General features: G+C 41.6%; 1 protein-coding gene across 3 annotated transcripts in view; it reads left to right on the top strand.

Moving 5' to 3' along the window:
- The window catches only part of Atp6v1a (ATPase H+ transporting V1 subunit A), a 51,055-nt gene extending 32,107 nt beyond the window's left edge, over positions 1 to 18,948 (top strand). For all 3 annotated transcript variants that reach the window (XM_029544427.1, XM_029544425.1, XM_029544426.1), the window contains exons 9-15: positions 3,078 to 3,200; positions 3,284 to 3,398; positions 4,914 to 4,977; positions 5,973 to 6,176; positions 13,401 to 13,495; positions 15,069 to 15,240; positions 16,716 to 18,948. In XM_029544427.1, the coding sequence (XP_029400287.1) occupies positions 3,078 to 3,200; positions 3,284 to 3,398; positions 4,914 to 4,977; positions 5,973 to 6,176; positions 13,401 to 13,495; positions 15,069 to 15,240; positions 16,716 to 16,808 (866 nt within the window). In that variant the 3' untranslated portion in view covers positions 16,809 to 18,948. The remainder of the gene's footprint in view (positions 1 to 3,077; positions 3,201 to 3,283; positions 3,399 to 4,913; positions 4,978 to 5,972; positions 6,177 to 13,400; positions 13,496 to 15,068; positions 15,241 to 16,715) is intronic.
- The last annotated feature ends 3,585 nt before the right edge of the window (positions 18,949 to 22,533 follow it).

Genomic DNA, 22,533 nt, shown 5'->3' with positions numbered 1-22,533 from the left:
GTCTCTCTCTGTCTCTCTCTCTCTGTCTCTCTCTCTGTCTCTCTCTCTGTCTCTCTCTGTCTCTGTCTCTCTCTGTCTCTCTCTGTCTCTCTGTCTCTCTCTCTCTCTGTCTCTCTCTCTCTCTCTGTCTCTGTCTCTGTCTCTCTCTGTCTCTCTCTCTCTCTCTCTCTCTTGGTTTTTCAAAACAGGGTTTCTCTATATAGCCCTGGCTATCCTGGAACTCACTCTGTAGACCAGGCTGACCTCGAACTGAGAAATCCACCTGCCTCTGCCTCCCAAGTGCTGGGATTAAAGGCGTGCGCCACCATGCCCAGCTGCCTCCAGGTCTCTTAATGCTCATAAAACAATACATTTACCTTCTTAATTGTATCATTTATCTATATTTTAACATTGTACTATATGTAAATATAGTTCTGTGCCTATGACGTACTATGTTTAGGGACTATAAAAGGTAAGAAATGCACTGTACTGCACAATTTTCATCTCTGCTCCCTCAGCCTCAGTGTTGAGGACCTTTGTTTCTCCATTTTTAGGAATTAACTCTCTGCTTTGTTCGAGAAATACAGAGCCAGTATCATTTCGACTTTGGCCTTCCCTAAGTGGAGCCAGTGTTCCCTGTGGCTGCTTTCTCTATTTCCTGTTTTACTAAACATGTCCTTTGGAAGTTTCTGCAAGAAAGACTCACGGAAATCTTCATTTTCCTTGAACTCTTGCTTTCTTCATAAATTTCCAAGGTTTTTTTTTTTTTCCCCTCTTTGCCTTTAACAGTCGTGTTTCTGAACTAAAATTATTGGACTTAAACTTTTTGTAGCCTGGTAGTTTTTACTAACATATGCTGACTTTCATAGACTTCATGATTTATGATTTACTGGGTTGATATAGTAATACTTACTTTTTTCAAGAGAAAACAGGCTCCACTTTTGAAGTAGAAAGAATGCCTATCCACCCTTAGGAGTGGCCTGGCTGAGGGCGGATTCCTTGGGTCAGTGCTATTTTGCTGAGAACGCTTATTTAAGCAGTCAGTATTGGGAGCGCAAATCTGAGAATGACTCTCCCCCTTTTAGAAGTGACTTTTCTTGGTCCGGAGAATTTCTCTTTAAATTTGAAGTCTCATAGCTTTCGTAGGATATATGGCATTGTTAGATACATCTTCCTCAGACATGAACCGTGTCAGTCTCTTGAATTTGTTTTTTATTTTGAAAGACTTGAGAATTTTATCTGCAACCTTTTCTTCCATTAGACACACTGGAGCCCTTCTGTTCACCATTTCCTATCCTGTCTTTTTATTTAGACTTTCATGTGTCTGTTCCTAGTGTTGCCTCTACTGAAACCTACGTTTCCATACTGGTTTGATTTTTTCTTCCGGGTACTTCACTGTGACCACACTTTTCATCTGTTCCTTGGCAGGCTCTTTCGCCACCAGTGTACTTCCTTCTACATTGTTTTCATTTAACCATCTCAGACCATTATTCATCTTTGTAAGATGGGTGGAACTGACTGTGACTGGTACAGAAGAGCAGGAATTCTTCATGGTTACTTGTGAAATTTGTTATGGCACGCAGTTGTGTAATTATTTTACTGTTTCTCTTCAGTGAACAGAAAGCCATTGGTAGTGAGTCCTTTGTCCTCCCCCTGCCTCACCCAAGCTGTGTAATGCAGACAGGGAGTGCCCACATGTGCTGTATTACACCTCTATCTTTCTATGTCTCCTCCATGCCAACCTGGGCCCAAGGACCTCCTGCTCTGGCCATTCTGCTCCGTAGCATGTGTGCCCAGTTCGCAGCAGCTTAATTCACTCTCTTGTTATAACTGAGGAAAGGGGAAGAAAGTGGCACATTCATGTACTATTGAAGACAGGAAAGCTACCGTTCTTTCAGATGGCTGCCCTGTCCTTTATATGGAGACAGCAGAAGCATCTATTTATTTATTTATTTATTTTTTAAGATACTTGTATTTTAAATTAAGGGGTGACATTGCATGAGTGCAGTGCCTGCAGAGTCCAGAAGAGGGCATTAGACCCCCTTGGAGCTGGAGTGAAGGGCAACTGGCTGGTGCTGGAGCCTGCAACAGGGGCTCTGCAAGAGCCATAGCAAGTGCTCTTCACTGCTGCACGGTCTCTCCAGCCTCGGGAACAGTAATCTAGCCAGCATCTTTGTGATGGTTATGATTTAACTCTGATAGCCATTCAAGTGGTGTGGAAACTGTGAGAAAGCTTGCCTTTCATCTTCACCTGTGCTAATCCAGTCAGCAAACAGAAAACATGAAGCAACTGAGGTGCCTAGCACCTGGAATGGATGATTGACATCTTAACAACTGTTGCTTTATTACATCCTAGTCAGTCTATAATGTATAATGTACTAGCCTCTTTCCCATGTACATTAACCATTTTAAAAACTACCTGCTGTCAGTTTTCCTTTTGGATGGTAGTTGTCTTTCATATTGATTTATACAGGCCCTTTGATCAATGAAGATAATTGCTCCTTTTGAATCTATGAATGCAACTCAGTTTGTCTTTTGACCCCTCACCCTGTGCTAGGGACCAAACCCCAGAACTCACAACTGCTAAGCAGGCACATACCCCTTCATCTTTTTTTGTGGTTTTGGTTTTGGTTTTGGTTGGTTGGTTGGTTGGTTTTTGTTTGTTTGTTTGTTTGTTTGTTGTTTTTTTTCAAGACAGGGTTTCTCTATGCAGTCCTGGCTGTCCTGGAACTCATTCTGTAGACCAGGCTGGCCTCGAACTCAGAAATCCACCTGCCTCTGCTTCCCAAGTGCTGGGATTACAGGCATGTGCCACCACTGCCCGGCGTGGTTGGTTGGTTTTGGTCTGAGTTATTGGTTGTTTTATTTTTGGCTTTTCTTTGTAGGCACAGTTACATATCTTACCTAAATGGAAAAGATTCTTGGAAGTATGCCTCAGCTGTGTGCCTAGAAAAATAAACTTGGGGAAATGGCTAACATGAATCTTAATGTGCCGGTTGTTCTAAAGTTCCTTAGGGAACCTGATAAAGTAAAACACCAAGAAAAGCCAGTAGTTTGTTTTCTGACAGTATAACTTAACAGTGTTCTTCTCTATTCAGGAATTACACTATCAGAATATTTCCGTGACATGGGCTACCACGTCAGTATGATGGCCGACTCTACCTCTAGATGGGCTGAGGCCCTCAGAGAAATCTCTGGTCGCTTAGCTGAGATGCCTGCAGGTGAGTCTAGTGTTGGTTGTCACTAATAACATTTTAGGAGCTGCCTTCGAACTCCCTTTTGAACTTTTCTTTTTGTCTTTCAGATAGTGGATACCCTGCATACCTTGGTGCCCGGCTGGCTTCTTTCTATGAGCGAGCAGGCAGAGTGAAATGTCTCGGAAACCCTGAGAGAGAAGGGAGTGTCAGCATTGTGGGAGCGTAAGCAGCCAAGTGTTTGCTTTCCTTTGTGTATTTGCTGATTCCGTGGAGACCTGGGCTTTCTGTGTAGTGTGGGCTGTCCTGGGACTAGCTGTCTTGCCTTTGCCAACAGACATGTCCCACCATGCCCAGCTCATGTTGTTGACTTCTCAAAGAAAAAGAGAAGGCTGGGAAGATTGCTCAGGCAGTAAAGTGTTTACCACACAAGCTTGGGGATCTGAGATTGCAGAACCTACATTAAAAAAAAAAAAAAAAAAATGCTATGCGTGTTGCTGCATGCCTCTAATCCCATAGCCAGGCATAGGGAGTGGGAACGGGTAAGGAATTTCTGGGGCTTGCCGGGCAGCCGGCCCAGACCACTAAGTAAGCACCAGGCCAAGTGAGAGACTCTGTCTCAAAAACAGGGTAGATGACTCCTAAGGATCAATGCGTGAAGTCATCCACTGGCCGCGCGCACACATACACACACACACACACACACACACACACACACACACACGCACGCACGCACGCACACGCACACCCTGTACCCGCAGGAGCAGGGAGGAGAGAGGAAGGATATATATACACTGCTCTGGGAGTGGAGCTTCTTAAGCAGAATTGCACTCAGAGAGCTTCATGAAGCAATTCAGGCTGTCTCTATATCTTTGGGTTTTATGGATGTGACTTCCATGACTTTGTAAATTCAACTCATTGTATCTTAGGACTGACTTTAAAATCTGAAGGCATGTTAAGAGGAGGTTATCTCATGCTAAGGACAAAGTATAGATTTATGACTACTGCATGAAGCCTTATAGCTCTCAGAACTTTCCTATTTCATCTTTGTATTAGAATTTGAAACTAATTACAATAAATGACTGTTTTCATTTCTCAGACTAGATGGCATTCAATAATTGCCATTCTTATTTTCAACAATGCTCTTCTTTCCAGGGGTCGTTTACTTTTAAAGTTGCGTATATGCAGACATTAAGGCTGGGATCTAGGGAGATGCTCACTAGGTTAAATGCTTGCAACATTGAATTCCCAGAGTCTACTTAAAACAGGATGCTGTAGGGCATTTTAAAGTCCCAGCACCTCTACAGCAATATGCAGAGTAGAGATAGGAGAATTCCTGGAAACTCCAAAGACAGACAGAGCATATGCAAGGGCAAACAGACTGCCTCAAACAAGCCAGGTCCACGGCAGTCCTCTGACCTCTGTGTATGCTCCACGGTATGGATGCACCATCTCTGCAGATACGCACACACGGCGATTGGTTGTGGGTTTTGTTTGTCTGTTTTTCAATAGGGTGGGGTATAGTGTGGTGCTAGCTCATGTGCTTAGTAGGTATGAAGCTTCGGATTCCATTTCTAGCAATAAAACCAAACAAAATTAGCTTTTTTAAAAAAAAATTGATGTTTATATATTATTTTTATAAGTGTTTTGGTATCTTTGTATTTTTAACTTTCAAATATACGATGTATGTGATTATTTTTCATAAACATTTCTAATGGTTATACTTTGTTTCTAATCTAGAGTTTCTCCACCTGGTGGTGATTTTTCTGATCCAGTCACTTCTGCAACTCTGGGTATTGTTCAGGTGTGTCTTCCCCTCTGCCATACCCCAGTTGTAATTTGGCTAAGTGATCATCAGGTAGTTAATTTAATAACTAGAGAACTGGCAGAAATAAAAAAAAATGTTTCCTTAACACTGTGAAAGTTTAACACATTGTTTTTTCTTAGTTCTTCACAGTTTATACTAAACATAACAGAAGCCTGGAATATATCCTTGTAGCAAGGTTTTCTTTAGTTAGAGTTATCCTACCCAATAAACCAACTCTTAAGTATAGAACTAAATAGGCCCCAAACTGCATAATGCCAAAACATTACAGGATTGTCCAAGGTTCCATCAGAAAGTGGGTCTCTCCTGTCGTGCAGGAGCACTGGCTCTCCTCTCGCTGCTCTCCCACTGCTTAGCCTGGTAGTGTTCTGCATCTAGCTGCTGCCAGGGACAACTGTAGGCAAAGCACATCCACATTGTGAACTGTAGGCTCCAAAGTGATGCGGTCATTACCCTCTGTCTGTTAAGTATAGCCGGTGAGAGCAGGGCTGGAAAATGTGGTTTCTGCCTAGACAGTTATTTACCTGGGTCAGGTTAAGGCATACATTTAGCTAATCATTAAAGAAGCCTAAATTAAAAATGTGTGTGAATCAGAACTATTAGTTTCAAATTATGTTAAGTTTTAATTGACTCAAGTGATAGTAACTCGAGTTCCTCAGAACGTTTAAAGGATTTTAATCAAGATAAATGTCTGTCGCAGTAAGCCCCCTGGTCCTTCTGTTGTTATACCATAATAATCTCCAGTTGCACCGGTTTTCCTTTTTACTATCATTGATACAATTATTACCCACCATGAAAATGGAGAAATGTGATTTTAGTTAAGATTAGGTTTTGTACAATTTAATATTGCAGTTATATTTACATATGCTAATATGATACATAATTGGCCCAAGAAGTTACAAAGCACTTATTAGGGACAGATATATTATACTACTTTGAAAAAGAAAACCCTAACTTTTCTATTTCTAAATCAGGTGTTCTGGGGCTTGGATAAAAAGTTAGCTCAACGCAAGCACTTCCCCTCTGTCAACTGGCTCATCAGCTACAGCAAGTACATGCGTGCCCTGGACGAGTACTATGACAAGCACTTCACGGAGTTCGTTCCTCTGAGGACCAAAGCTAAGGAGATTCTGCAGGAAGAAGAGGATCTGGCAGAAATTGTGCAGCTTGTGGGAAAGGTGCGTAAGGGCTGCACTGGGTGCCATGCAGGCTGCGGAACGCTCTCTGTGCAGACACTTGCCTGGCTGGCGTAATGACTCCTGACAAATCTCTGCACTCAGGGGCCTACGGTAGGGAGAGTGCCACAGTTCTGAAGCTCACCTGTGCTAAAGCTAACTGGGCCTTATATTCCATATGGCATATAGCGTGGCCCTGGCTTCATATCAGGTGAAAACAAGACACCCATCACCGGTCAAATTCGATATGAAGTTAAGGCCCGCTAACATAACTTTTGTAGGGCAGTAGCACTGGGAATCAAAGGATCAGATTCCAGCTCCTCTAACAGTTAGCTGTGGGGCCGTCAGTGAGTGACTTAGTTACGATTGCCTAGATCTAGCTATTCCAGATGAAGATGGTGTAAATAACTGTAGTCATTTTAAATCTCACAGTTGAATGATTTCTCAGTCACATGAGGAACTAGCCAGAACCTAGTATTCTCCCCAAGCCCCTCCCTCTTTTGAGATAGATTATTACTATGTAGTTCAAGCTAACTTCACATTCACAATCTTGTGTGTACCTCCCAGGTACTGGAATTGTATGTATGTGCCACCATGCCACAGCCTGTTATCTTTATCTGATGAAATAACCTCCTAATTCTTTCCAACAAAGGGTAATGTTATTAGACCGCTAACATCTACAGCATATATTATACATTTAGAATTTACAGAGTATTGTGATTCTCTCAGAGGAGCAAGAAATAGCCCTGCAATACCAGATAAAAGCAATTTGAGAAAAACATTTTGCTTATGAATACAGATTAAAATATTAAATATTCACTTATTAGACCTAGTAGGGCATACAAATACAATCTATCATGAAAAAGCAGAGTGTAGCCCATGTGATGCAGAAATGTATCATTAGGAGCTGGGAGATGACTCAGTCAAGTGCTTGCTGCACTGCTACAGGCACCTGAGTTCAGATCACCGGCACCCATGCGAAAGGCCGTGGGTGCTGGTGTGTGCACATGATTCCAGCAGTGTGGAGGGAGGCGGGAGGGTCCCCGGGGCTGGTTAGGCCACCATTCTACTGGTAAGTCCCAAGTTCAGCGAGAAGAACATTAAGTGGAGAACAACTGAGGAAGACACCAACATCAGCCTCTTCCTTCCACATGCACACATGTAGGCACATGCAAACTTCTACGCACATGTGAACATGTGTGCATCCATACGTAAAACATAATGCATCTTAACTTGTCAGTATAATAAATGTAATAGGAGAATATACCTCAACCAGTATGTAAACAATATTTGAAGTTTACTGTTCTAATTTTGGAAATCTCTTACAAAGGAAGGAATAGAACTTTGTAACTCTGTAAAAAAATAATGTGCTAATCTCCACATGGGAGTGTGTGCCTATATTGTACAGCTACTGGGACATAGAATGGAAAGATTCTTGAGCCTAGGAGTTTTGTAGTAGCCCAAGCAACATTACAAGACACTGTCTTAAATAAAACATGGGGTCAGGAAGGCTGGACAACTGCTTAAGAGTGCTCACTGCTCTCAGAGGACTTGGGTACACTACTCAGCACTCATGTGTGGCCACTCACAACCACCCTTAACTCCAGTTCTCGGAAATCTGATGCCATCTTCTGACCTCTGCATGTCCCCAAGTACAGCAGACTCAGAAGTATATACAAGAATAGAAATTGAAATAAATAAGCCAGGGAGATAGCTCAGTGGATAAAACAGTTGCAGTGTAACCTTAAGTACTTAAGTTCAGTTCCCAATGCCATGCAAAAAGCCAAGTGATAAGCTTCTAGTTCAATGAGAGCTCTTGTCTCAAGGGAATATGGGGACAGTGATAGAGGAAGAAACACAAGTGTCCTCCGCCTTCCATATGGCGTGTACACATGCACAGTTGCATACTTGCTACACACAGTAAATGAGAATACCAATAATCTGACATGGGAATCTTTTACTTAATACAGAACAAAGAAATTTCAGATGCATTTAAAAAAATTTTCAGATTGAAACTAGAATGCTTATTCTCACTGTTCAGTTGAATATGGAAGTCCTAAATAATGAAATTGTTTCATTCAATTAAAAAGAGTATTGTCTTAGAGTTTCTATTGCCATGATAAACCCCATGAACAAAAGCAGCTTGAGGAGAAATAGTTTGTTTCGTCTTTCCAGGTAACAGTCCATCAGAGAGAAGTCAGGGCAGGAACCTAATCAGGACAGGAACTTAGAGGCAGCAACTGAAGCAGAAACCGTGGAAGAGTGCTGCTTACTGGCTTTTTCAGGACCATCCACCTAGAGTGGCACCACCCCTGTGGGATGGGCCCACCCACACCAATCATTAATCAAGAAAATACCCCACAGGCCAAATTGATAGGGGCATGATTTTCAGTTGAGTTTCATGACTCACAGATGATTCTAACTTGTTTAAAGTTGACATTAAAAACTAAGTAGCATTGTTATAAAGGAAGGAATGTTATTATTGGTAAATGCCCTCATCTAAATAGAAAAATAATAGAGAAGCAGAATTAGTAAGAGTTGGGTGAGAGTCTTAATTCAAGATAAACAGAAACCAAGAGAAATTTCTATGTAGTCACAGAGCACATAGTGTTCACATAGCAGTGAACACTAGAGGTCATAGCTAGCATGCTGTCAATCCCAGCATTTGGGAGACAGAGGCTGCTGGAGACTTGAGTTGGAGGCCAGCTTGGTCTACATAGCCCTGGGACAGCCAGAGGCTACAGAGTAAAACCTGCTTATGTTTTTAGACTCGTCTCAAATTTTAAAAGAAAAAAAAAAGGTGCTGTCGGGGAAGTATGAACTAAGTAAAATTGTATTTTTTTCCATCAAAAGCATTTTTAACTTAATCTAGGAGAAAACTATCTGAAAACAGTGCACACATTGGAATAGACTAAAAAGGACTTCATGAGTCTGAATGATGCTCAGTGGGTAAAGCTGCTTGCCCTGTAAGCCTGGTGACCTTGAGTTCAATCCACAGAATCTTCATATAGGTGGATGGAGAACCACGCATCACAGAGTCGTTGTCTGGCCTCCACAGCTCTCTGCAGCATGCTCACACGTACATGAGCACTCACACACATATATGCACGAACATAAATGTTTAATGATACCATTTCTGTTTGAACTATAAAGTCAGTGCACTACCAAGTACATTTCTAGCTAACTTCATATTTCAATACTGGAGATTGTACCCCATGCATACTAAACAAACACTCTATTACTGAGCTACATCTCAGTCCACTGTAGCTAGATCTTCTGATTAGACACTAATCATTCTAAAGTTTATTTGCTGTCCTAAACATTTACTCTTAGGGAGATAAAACAGTAAATAAGGAAGGGATGTTCTCCTATTGGGTATTTACAGAAAACTATAGTAATAAAAACACTGTGGTATTGGCGAGATAACAGACAAGCACACCAGCAGACAGAGCAGGGTAGACTTCATGTCTGGATCCTGCATAGTGTCTCAGGGTCGGGTGAGGGAAGGATGGCTTGTTTTGGTCAGCAGTGGACAGCTATTAAGTGTCTGAAGCAACTAAAAGTGGGTTGCTTCCCATTTCCACATGCAAAGGTAAACTACAAATAGATTAACATTTTAGGCATGGAAGGAAACACTTTCACATTAATAGAACACAAAATTTGGGGGGATTTATTTTGTGTATGTGCCTGACAAAGGATGCACATTTGGTTCCCAGCTCTCTCTCACATAGCAGCTCATGGCTGTCTGCATGTAGATATGCACATGAGAGTGCACATGCTGTTGGAAGCTAGAGGTGTCAGACAGTTGCAGACAGTTATGAGATAGTGTGGGAATCAAATCTGGGTCTTAGGAAATGGCAATGTGTGTTCTTAACTTCTGAACCATCTCTCCAGCCAGCCTTAAACAAAACAGATCTATGACAAAGCCACTTGCTGCCACACCCAATGACTTGAGTTCAATTCCTGGGACCCATGTGGGAGAAAAAGAAACTCCCAAAGGTTGTCCTCTAACTTCCATGTGTGTGTTATGGTGCGGCGCCTGCACACACATACATACAATACATATATAAATGTTAAAGAAAACCAATCTCTTTTTGTTATGTAGGATTAGAAAAGGACTTCTGCAGTTTTCCTTAAGTATAACAAGAGAAAGCAACGGTGGGGCTGGAGAGATGGCTCAGTGGTCAAGAGCGCTTACTGCTTTTTCAGAGGATCTACATTTGGTTCCCAGCACTCACATGGCAGCTCATGGCTGTCTGTAATTCCAGTTCCAGGGGATCAAATACCCTTTTATGGCCTCTATGGCACTGGGTACACATTGGTATACTGAACATATATGCAGGCAAAACATTCATGTACACACAATAAATATAAAATTTTTTAATTAATTTATTTTATATATATGAGTACACTGTAGCTGTACAGATGGTTGTGAGCCATCATGTGGTTGCTGGGAATTGAACTCAGGACCTCTGCTTGCTCTGGCCCAAAGATTGATTTATTATTATATATAAGTACACTATAGTTGTCTTCAAACACACCAGAAGAGGGCATCAGATCTCATTATGAATGGTTGTGTGCCACCATGTGGTTACTGGAATTTGAACTCAGGACCTTCAGAAGAGCAGTCAGTGCTCTTAACCTCTTAACCTCTCTCCAACCCCATACAATAAATTTTTAAAGGAAGTTTTCAATAAATGAAATTGATGGTCTACTGTCTAAAATGTAACCAAACGATAGAGCAGACAGATTAAAAACAGGAAACCAGAAATATTACAGACCTATAGATAGTCTTTCAAACAGCAGTGGTACAACAGTCTACACTAGTTGAATGGCAAAAATTGTACAGCTGGTTGTTGCCGAGTACTGTGGGATCTGGCACTAGTGTACAATTAACGGGTATATCATCTGGAGTGTCCATAGTAGACACAGAGCTTGGTGCCTGGAGTCCTCAACAGAGAGATACAGAAGTAGAAAATTAGATGAAATTGGATTGCCCTCTAATAGGGGCCAAGATAGAATATGAAGAATGGAGGGTTCAGCAGGCTGTGGTGGTGCATGCCTTTAATCCCTTAGGACGCAGAGGCAGGTGGATCTCTGTGAGTTCAAGGCTAACCTACTCTACAGAACGAAATCTAAGATAACCAAGGCTACATAGAGACACTCTGTCTGGCGAAGAAAAAAAAAAAAAAAAGGAGAATGTGCATACAGAATGAAATTGCCAAGGTTGAAAGAAGTGAATTATGTAGCAAAGAACAGCATAGTGGATCTTAAAATCACCATGCCAAAAACACCAGAGAATGCTTTAAATAATGAAAATGCTTTCTCAGAAGAAAATAGACATTTTTATATAATTTAAACAAAACATGATGCATGCTTAAAATATTTGTGTGTGGTTGAAGAAAGAAGTAGAGATGAAAGAGATCCTTTGAAAAGAAAGCTGTGAGACTGGATCCTTATCTAACGTGCTAATGCACGTGAGTCACCCCAGAGTGCCTTGGGGTGCCTGGGATCTGTCCCTTTCTCCTCTTGTTAGTAAGCCCAGCAACAATGGTATTATCTCATGTTTGCCTGGGTGGTTACCAACTTTAGAGCATTTTAGGCAGTGATACTTAGTGATTGAGGCTCTGTAACTTAGCATGCCAGTAAAACAGCCCTCACATAAGTGAATACTTACTGTCCACTATAGTTCTAAACGTCCTGTAATGTGAAGAACAAACTAACTTTATGGATGGTTTGTTCTGTCAAACAGACTTAAAAACTGGATTCAAGTAATAGAGACAGGGTAGGATATTAAGAAGTACTTTAAAGAAGTGGGGAAGGGTCAGGGAGGAGTTGAGGGAAGGGGGGGATAGGATCAGATATATTGTATATGACTCTAAGAAAATAAATATATTGTATATGACTCTAAGAAGATAAATGTTAAAGACATGTGGGGCTTGGGTTCAGTTCCCAGCACCCACATGGCACCTCATAGCTGCCTTTAACTCTAGTTCCAGAAGGTCTGATGCCCTTTTTCTGGCTTCTCCCAAGTACTGCACATATACGGTACACAGACATATGTGTTCACAAAACACCATACACATGCAATATAAATAAATAAATCTAAAGGAGGTGTTGGAGAAGTAGTTCAGTTGTTAAGAGTACTTATTGCTCTTGCAGAGAACCCAGGTTGTTTCCAGCACCCACATCAAGCAGCTTACAATTATATGTAATTCCAGTTCCAGGGCATCTGAGACTCTCTTCTGCTTCTGGAGTCATGTGGACACACGGCTGTACACACATACACATAGATGCTTTTAAAAAATAATCAGGGCTAGTGAGATGGCTCAGTGGTTAAGAGCACTCGTGTGGTGATTCACAGCCATCCCTAACTCTAGTTTCAAGGTATCCAGGGCTTGCTTCTGACCTCGGGGAGTCAGGCACCCAACACACATAGTACACATACATACATGCAGGCAAAATGCTCATACACATAAAATAATAATTAAAAAGTAAGCCTACTCATGTTGACAGCATATTGTCCACAGTAGCCAAGAATGAAAGTGACTTGATTGGCCACTTATTAGTGAATGAACACACAGTACATTAGTCTAGTGTGTTGTTTTCATATGCTGCCATACTAAGCTAGTCACAGAACAATGTGTGATCTTGCTTGTCAGTTGTCTAAACTAGGAAGGGGAGCAGTGCAGTTTGTGGGCTTAGGGTTTCAGGGATGCAAGAGGGGCAAGTTTAAAACAGCTCACAGCATTGGGATTGTCCTTTCTCCTGCTGAACTCAGAGGTTCAATTCAGATCTGCCTGAAACTTACTTTGCTTTCCAGGCTAGCCTAGAACTCAGAGTAATCCTCCTGCTTCAGCTGGCAAAATACTGCCTAACTGCTAAGTGCTAGATTTTATATTTATTTGTTGTTTTCCTACTATTAAAAAGCATAAAGCTCGCCGGGCAGTGGTGGCACATGCCTTTAATCCCAGCACTCGGGAGGCAGAGGATTTCTGAGTTCGAGGCCAGCCTGGTCTACAAAGTGAGTTCCAGGACAGCCAGGGCTATANAGAGAAACCCTGTCTCGAAAAACCAAAAAAAAAAAAAAAAAAAAAAAAAAAGCATAAAGCTCTTTTATTACTGATAAATGATTTTATGTTGATATATATGATATATACTTGCTAATTGTTACCATTGATCCCATGCGATGGATTAAATTTCTTAAGGTATCCTTTTCTTTCCTAGGCCTCTTTAGCAGAGACGGATAAAATCACTCTGGAGGTAGCAAAACTTATTAAAGATGACTTCCTACAGCAAAACGGGTACACACCTTATGACAGGTATGCTCACTACACTGATTTCCTTGTTTATTTGAGGATTTTCTGTTGTGTTTTGGCAAAGAGCTGCCTGCGCATTGCAAACTTTCTCACATGAGTGCATTCTGACTCAGTATACTACTTATTGTAGGTGTTCATAGCAGACATCTAATGTGCCCCTTGTCTCAGTTTGCTTGGTAGCCAGACTCTGACAGTATCTTCACTTGCAAGCGGCTGTAACTAGAGTGACCTGTGGCTCTGTGCAGACCTGGGGAGCGCCCTGCCTCGGCTTCCTTCCCTGCTGCTTCCTACCGGCCTGGCCTAAGGGGTGGTTTTGAGTTTCTCCTCCTTATTCCATAAGAGTCTCATGTTTCTTGCTACAAAGAAAATCTTGCTGAGTGCCCCTCCTATCTTCTGCCATTTCCCCATGCTTGCTCATTTTCATTTTCTCTACTAGTGCTGTGGCTGTTTTAAACATTAAGAATTTGAGTCTTTTATCTTAAGCTAGTTTTCTCTCTTTAATCATATTTAACTCCATAAAAAAGAGAGGAGAGGGAGAGAGAGAGAAAGAGGGAAAGGGAGGGACGGAGAGAGAACACTACGAAGATGGCTCAATGTACCTGATTTTATGTCCCCTAAATCCACCAAAACCAAGCACAGTAGCATATATACGTGTCCCTACCTCCTTACGGGAAGGTGGATGCTGGAGACAGAATGCTAGGAAGCTCATGGACCGGCTAGAAGCTAGTGTGGCGTTCACAGCAGTGGGCAGCAGAGGCTCTCAGAGAAGATGGAAGCAAGGACTAACCCAAGATGAAAACTGAGCAAATAGAAGGATTGAACAGAATGTAGGGAAAGTCAAAAATAGGCCAATGTGTCAGCCTCATGACCCTGATCTGTCCTGAATGGAACCACTACTTAAGAAAAACAGGCAGAATTCTTGAGAAAGATTGTAATAGGATACATGGAGTTGAGTTTTTGCTTTTGTGTGTGTGTGTGTGTGTGTGTGTGTGTGTGTGTGTGTGTGTGTGTGTGTATCTGTCTATGCTTTTAAAAGGTATGAATAGATAAAAATGAATATAGTAAAGGAAACAAGTCTGTGGGGGGGGGAAGGTGACAGCTTCCCTTGGGAGGTGACACCAAGACCCTGGGTTCAGCACAGTGAGAAAAAATGAGGGAGGAAGATATGGGGGCATGGGGTTGGGGGAGAGCAGGGTAACTTTAGCAACTTTTCAGTTCTCTGTTTTCCTATTATTCCTTAAACCTTACCTCTGTCTCAAGGGAGTATGCTACACAATTGTGTCAGCACTTGACTACATATTGAGTTGCGTGTACGAATCTGACTGCTGACTAGTCTCAAGAGTGTGCAGTCCTGCCCCATCGTTCTCTGGTTGACAGTCTCAGCAGAACAGTCAGCATTTCTTTCAGTACACGCGTATTCGTATCCATGGGTCATTCCCCACTGTTTCAGTCCTTATGTAGCATCTAGTGAATTACAGTGGATATATATTACGCCAACTAATGGCCAGTTGCTCATAACTAAAGGTTCACGCTTTGTAGGTTGGTTTTGCTGAAAGCCTGTTGTTCGTTTCCCTAGGTTTTGTCCATTCTACAAGACAGTGGGGATGCTGTCCAACATGATTTCATTCTATGACATGGCCCGCCGAGCTGTGGAGACCACTGCCCAGAGTGATAATAAGATCACATGGTCCATTATCCGGGAACACATGGGGGAGATTCTCTATAAACTCTCCTCCATGAAATTCAAGGTATATTTTTTTTCTACCTCATCTTTTGTTAGTAAGAAACCAACTCTTCTTTTCCCCACTTCCTCCCTCCCTCCCTCCTTCCCTCACTCCCTCCCTCTTTCCTCTCCTTCCCTCCTTCCCTCCCTCTTTCCTCTCCTTCTCTCCCTCCTTCCTTCCCTCCCGTCCTCCCTTTTTTCCTTCCTGTCCTATTTGAGTTCCAAACCTGAGGTATGAAATTTTCATTTTTCTTTTCTGTTTAAGATTTATTCTCATTTTATTTGTGTGTATATGTGTGTTTCATACATAGTGTGCCACAGGTGTGCGAATACCTTCGGGGGCCAGAAGTAGGTGTTGGATACCTGGTATGGGTGCTAAGAACTAAGCTTGGGTCCTCTGGAAAGGCAGCAAGTCTGTCTCTCTAAGCCCCTGGTGTGCTCTTTTCATTTTACACTGCTTAGGTTGTATAAAAGCAAAACACTCTTCCAGTTAGGTTCACTCAGGAATTCCAGTGGTAAAGATAGTGGTGTGTCATGTCTGCGGGGCTAAGAGATGGTCGTCGGGTAAAAGCACGTCCTGCTCTTGCAGAGGGCCTGGGTTCAATCTCAGCACCCATGTGGAGGGTTACAGCTCCTGAAATTCCAAGGATCTAGCACCATTTCTGATCCCCAAAGGCTCTTACACATAAATGATATGCAGATACACATTCACACACACACATGCATTTTTTTTTAATAAAGAAATTATAGTATATCATATCCAAAATAACTCCTAATATATTTCCTCTGTCTTAGCTACTAGCAGTTTAAAGTGAAGTCTTGGCTGGACAGTAGCTTCTTTACCAGAGGGCCTTTTATCTCTTCTGTCCTCCACATTCTTACAACGTTTAACCAGTTAAGTGACTTACCAGTAGAAACACAAATGTATGAATATTTTTAAAGTGTTTGATGAATTAGATTGCATTTCATTATTTCTCAAGTCATGAATTAAAGGCACACATGATCAGCATCCATTAAACGTGATGCTCTGGCTGTATTTATACTTCAGAAAGAGAGGTCCACATCTAGAGGCCACAAGGTGACTCGGTGGGCAGTGGCACTTGCTGCTTAACCTGATGACTGGCTTCAGTTAAATGAGCTTCCTTAGAGCTGTATTAGATAACTGTCCTCCATCTGAGTGTGATGCCATCAGGCCTTGTAGAGGAAATTCACTGAATTTTAACTTCCACTTGCTGTATACACACATACATCTAATGTGTGATGCTTCAAGATTCCCACTAGTTTACACAGCGTTGAAATTTGATCATTGAGTGTCAATAGCAGGCAAAAATTCAGAAATGAAATGTTTGGTTTTGTTTTAATCCATTTGCACATTTCCACTTCAAAAGAAAATTGGGCTTACCTGTGATTTACCAGTTGATACTCCATAGTAATAAATAACCTATCACGCATCTTGAAAACTATTTTCTATAGGTAAATTTGTATTATTTTCTTTTTCAGGATCCAGTGAAAGATGGCGAGGCAAAGATCAAGGCCGACTATGCACAGCTTCTTGAAGATATGCAGAATGCATTCCGTAGCCTTGAAGATTAGAACTGTGATTTCTTTCCTCTTCCTCGGCAAGCTCATACGTGTATATTTTCCTGAATTTCTCATCTCCAACCCTTTGCTTCCATATTGTGCAGCTGTGAGACTAGTACCTATGTGTGTTCTCGTTCATTTTGCTGTTTCTTTGGTAGGTCTTATAAAACAAACATTCCTTTGTTCCAGTGTTTGAAGGAGCTCCTTACCTTTATCTGAAGTGGTGAGTGTAGTGCATATGATATACATTGTAACGTGATCCATACTGTAAACTTGTATGTAAGGTGACTACCCCTTCCCTCATCTCCAGTAAACTGTAAACAGGACTACTGCATGTCCTCTGTTGGGAATGGAAGGCCAGATCTCCGTACCGTGGATGGGTACTTAGGAAACCACTCAGCATTTGTAGTCAGACCACTTGCAACTTAGTGGTTTGTTGAGTAACCATTTTGCAGGAAATATTTCGATATAAAAGCATAAAAGATTAATGTTCCAATTATTTGTATCAATCAGGATCGTTTTTGTGGGGCACTTGGGAACTATTTTGTTTTTTCTAACAGACATTTGCAAGGCTGAACATAATAGATAAATCAGTTCCCTCTGAAAATGTGAAAGAAAGAAAAAAAAAAGAGCCAGGTGGTCAAACTTAAATTGACATCATCTTGTTAAAGCATATTTTATTTCACTAAGAGAAATTTAATATCAAAGACTTTTATATACTCAATTACTAGGAAACCTTTTTTTTTTTTTAAGTACAATTTAAAAATCATTGAAAATGTGATCTACATCATAGCCATTCTTTTCCTCAGACTTAGTCAGGCAAACTTCTCAGAGTGGGGTGAGATGGGGATTAGAATACCACAGACACACTGCAGTGCCTGCAGGCAGTCAGCCCCTGGAGAACCACTGGTGTAGGAGTTTGGGGCCAGAGTGGCATGGTTTTCACAAGGTACATGTGTCACGGGTTTGTTTGCCTGTTGACATTCTGACAACAGTAAGTTTACCAATTGCAGAAAATATTTCCTGTGTTTTCTCTTTCACTCGCGCAAAAAGCTTCTCAAAAGTGTCTGGTCACAGCGCCCTCCTGTGATAGAGACGAAAGGTGTTCTTGTATTTAACTGGTAACAAAAAAAAAGAAATTTTTGTCTTGCTGTTCCAGTGTGTTTAAGTAATAATTCCCATGCTTGCATAATAAGGCTCGCTTCAGAGAGCTTGGAGAGCGAGCTCCCTGTCCACTCTCTCCAGCTGATAGTGCTGGCCGCACGCTCCCTCTTCAGGAGGGGAAGGCTATTGGAAGACGGCTCTCAAGTACACAGGCGCAATAACATGAAGTATTTATTTTAAGCCTTGCTATGTTGTTTAAATTATTAGGTGGTGCATTTCTTATGGTCTTTTGGGTAGACAGTCAGTATACACTTCAGATGTAATGTGTAAATCCTTGCTGGTGCATGTCTACATGGTGGACTGCTATTGAAGAAGGATATTCCTCCAACTGTTAAACACTGTTGACAGATATAGATTATGCAATGACTTGTTGGGAGGTGGATTAACGGTGCTGCTTAATCAGTTTGCTTCCAATATGGCTTCGTATCCAGAAGCCCTGACTAGTGGAGATGAGAAAGATTTCAAAACCTGTCTGCTTATACCTACCAGCAACCTAGGCTTGTGATCAGAATGAATGATCCCAAGAAACTACTTGACCAAGTTTGTTTTTGTTGTCCTGGATTCGAGATGTGCTTTCTTCCTTGCTCTAAGACTGTTGGCGTCTGAGTGTGAAGAGGCTGCAGAGACAACGCCCGGATTTCACTGTCACTTTCCCTTTGCCCACCCACACTGGAGAACTCCAGGTTGTTCACTGATAGTACGTCTTTAGTAAGGTTGTGTTAAAATATAGCAGTCTTTTAAAAAGATTATGCAGTTCTCTATTTATTGTGCTGTGCCTGGTCCTAAGTGCAGCCGGTTAAACAAGTTTCATATGTATTTTTCCAGTGTTAAATCTCATACCTATGCCCTTTGGAAACTTCCATCCTGAACAATGAATAGAAGAGGCTATATAAATTGCCTCCTTATCCTTAAGATTTCACTATCTTTATGTTAAGAGTAATGTATAATTATTAAAATCTGTGAAAAATAAAAAGTGGATTTAAATTAACTTTTCATTCCCTTTTTATTCTTTTTGCGGGGGAAGGCAGGGTAAGAGCTCTGAGAAAACATTACACTGTGTATTTTAACTTAATGTTACAGTATGTCCTTTTGGAAGAGTTCTACTGTATATATATTATGTGCATCTTGAGGTTGGATTGTGGCATTCACAACCGTCTGTACAGCATCGTACAATCATAGCACAGGGCAGTTGGGAAATACAGTCTGTAGAATGTTTTCCCGTTATAAGTGAGTTAACTTTTTCAAAGTTAGAAGCAATCCAATTTAACTAAGTCTTGTAATGCAAACAGTTTCAGATCTAATATAGTAATTTACCAGTGCCCATTGTTACTTTCCAATGTGCTACCTAGATGCACATATGTGAGGGTTATCAGATAGACTTGCATGACTGGAACTGTGGAGTCCAACAGTAGCCATCTATGTCCTCAACAGGCAGTATCCGGTAGTTACTCAGACCTCAGTCCAAGAGGGACTTAGTCCAGAGCTCATGTGGAAAGGCTGGAGCAGCTGAATCTTCATGAGTAACGGCAACAGCAACAGGCGTTCAGGAAGACAGGAGTTTGCACTAAATGTCTTCTTCCTCCTGCCTTTGTTCCACCGGGACCCCAGCCTGTTGGATGATGCCAACCACAGTTAGAGTTGGCCTTTCTTAGTTGGCATACTAACCATCTCTGAAAATGGCCGCACAGACACATCAGAAATACGCTTTACTAATCTAGACAGCTCTCAGCCTGTTAGTCGGGGCTGTCTAGGGGAACAGAACACAGCTAGAGGGGGATTATTAGGTGGGTTTATAAAATATGCACTGAGTAGTCCAAAATTGGCTGTCTTACACCGGATATGTCTAGAATCTGATGACTTTGCAGTCCTCAAGCTGTGGCCTTAGCATCACAGTCTGGTGCCGAAGGTCCATGGAAGCCATGAAGACTGTGTTGTGATGTCAGTGAAGAATGGTAGCAGCAGTGACAAGGGCAGCAGCAGAGTCATTGAATTTAATTTGCCTGCCCAGCATGAGAGCAAGCAGGAAAAAAGCAAGAGTCTTTTCTCTTGGGCCTCCTTATACCTAGTTCCCCACTGAAAGGTACTGCCCAGATCAGTTAATGTACCCAAGAAAATCTCTCACGGGTGTGTTTGGACACTTGACTCTTGGTTGATTTTAGAGCCAGTCAAATTGGCAACCAAGGTTAATAGGTTCTCGAGAGAAACAGAACTGTCTTACTTAGGAATTTATTGTTGTGAAGAGACACCATGACCAATGCAAAAAGAAAAACATTTCATTGAAGCTGGCTTTCAGTTCAGAGGTTTAGCCTGTTATCATCATGATGGGAAGCATGGTGGCATGCAGGCAGACATGGTGCTGGAGAAGGAGCTGGGAGTTCTACATCTGCATCCAGACACAGCAAGAAGAGAATGCCATCAGACCTGATTTGAGTTTCTATGACCTCAAGGCTTAACCCTAGAAATACACTTCCCTAATAAAGCCGCACCTACTCTTGCAAGACCACACCTCCTAATAGTGCCACTCCCTATGAACCTATGGGGTCATTTTTATTCAAACTACCACAGTAACATAGAATATATATGTGGGACTAATTGAGTAGTTTACAGATTATTTTAACAATGGGTGTCTCCCAATGGGAAGTCCAAGAAATATTCAGTCCACGAGAAATTCATGGAAAGGCTTATTCATTACAGAGAGGGTTGTTTTTAGTGTGCTAAGTGATATCTCAGTGTGTCTAGCACATTTGAACTCTAAGAGCACAAAGTAACCAATCTTCTCAGGTGAGTGTTAAAATGGCACAGAAGTCAGCCCAAGAGTTAGTTTCTGTAGACGTTGGCTCTGAAACAAGTATTTGGCTTTAGCTTCTCCAGGAAACATCAGTTGGGGGGAGGGAAGGGCACAAAATGGACAAAATGGAAAGGAACCAATAAGTCATTGTCACCGGGCATGGTGGCATATGCCTTTAATCCCAGCACTCGGGACACAGAAGCAAATGAAGCTTTGAAAGTTCCAGGCTGGCCTGGTCTACAGAGGAAGTTCAAGGACAGCCAGGGCTACAAAGAAAAGCCTGTTCTGATCCCCTCCCTGATCCAAAAGAAAGAAAAGAAGTCATTGTAAATCAAGTTAACAAACCTTAGCCTGTGGGAAACAGTGCTGCTGGGGAATTCTGGGAATTAGAGGAGGAAACACATCTCAGGTATCCACCAGGAGGCAGAGCACATCATCTGGTGACAGCCAGCCCCTGCCAACCTTCCATTGACAGCTGTTCTCACAAAACCACGAGGAATCACTGCCTAGCACGTGTGGTTGTGTATAGTCGCACAGAATTACAGAAATAAGACTGAATATGCCGGGCATAACTCAAAACCATGACATTAAAAGAAGCCAAGCAGGGGCTGGAGAGATGGCTCAGTGGTTAAGAGCATTGACTGCTCTTCCAGAGGTCCTGAGTTCAACTCCCAGCAACCACATGGTGGCTCACAACCATCTGCAATGAGATCAGATGCCCTCTTCAGGTGTCTGAAGATAGCAGCAGTGTACTCATACACAAATAAATCTTTTTTTAAGGGCTGGTGAGATGGCTCAGTGGGTAAGAGCACCCGACTGCTCTTCCGAAGGTCCTGAGTTCAAATCCCAGCAACCACATGGTGGCTCACAACCACCCTTAACAAGATCTGACTCCCTCTTCTAGAGTGTCTGAAGACAGCTACAGTGTACTTACATATAATAAATAAATAAATCTTTAAAAAAAAAAAAAATCTTTTTTTAAAAATCCAAGGAAAAAACACCCAACATATAAAATTCAAAACCAAAATTTGAAATCAGGATAGCAGCTGCATGCGTTGAGGAAAGAGGGGAGTAACAGAGACATCTTGATGAGGGTTTCAGGTGTTAGCGATGCTCTGGGTCCTGCAGGTCTATGTGTGTTAACTTAGTAGCAATTCATATGTGTTGCATGTGCTCAAACTTACAGAGTATCTCATGTATAGTTTTGTGATTATATATCAATCAACATACATGCAAGCAATGTTAGATTAAACTTTATATACCTATGTGCATGGAATAATTAATGAAAAAAGGAGCCATGAATTTGAAAGAACAAGAAGGGGTGTTTGAACATTTTTGGAGGTGTTTCTCAGCCATTCAGTATTCCTCAGTTGAGAATTCTTTGTTTAGTTCTGTGCCCCATTTTTTAATGGAGTTATTTGGTTTTCTGGGGTCCGTCTTCTTGAGTTCTTTATATATAATGGATATTAGTCCCCTATCTGATTTAGGATTGGTAAAGATCCTTTCCCAATCTGTTGGTGGCCTTTTTGTCTTATTGACAGTGTCTTTTGCCTTACAGAAGCCTTGCAATTTTATGAGGTCCCATTTGTCAATTCTCGATCTTACAGCACACGCCTTTACAGTTCTATTCAGGAATTTTTCCCCTGTGCCCATATCTTCGAGGCTTTTCCCCACTTTCTCCTCTATAAGTTTCACTGTCTCTGGTTTTATGTGGAGTTCCTTGATCCACTTAGACTTGACCTTAGTACAAGGAGATAAGAATGGATCAATTCTCATTCTTCTACA

This window comes from Mus pahari, chromosome 12 (assembly GCF_900095145.1).
Source record: "Mus pahari chromosome 12, PAHARI_EIJ_v1.1, whole genome shotgun sequence".
NCBI classification, from domain to species: Eukaryota; Metazoa; Chordata; class Mammalia; order Rodentia; family Muridae; genus Mus; species Mus pahari.
This window is presented reverse-complemented; position numbering and strand designations above follow the sequence as displayed.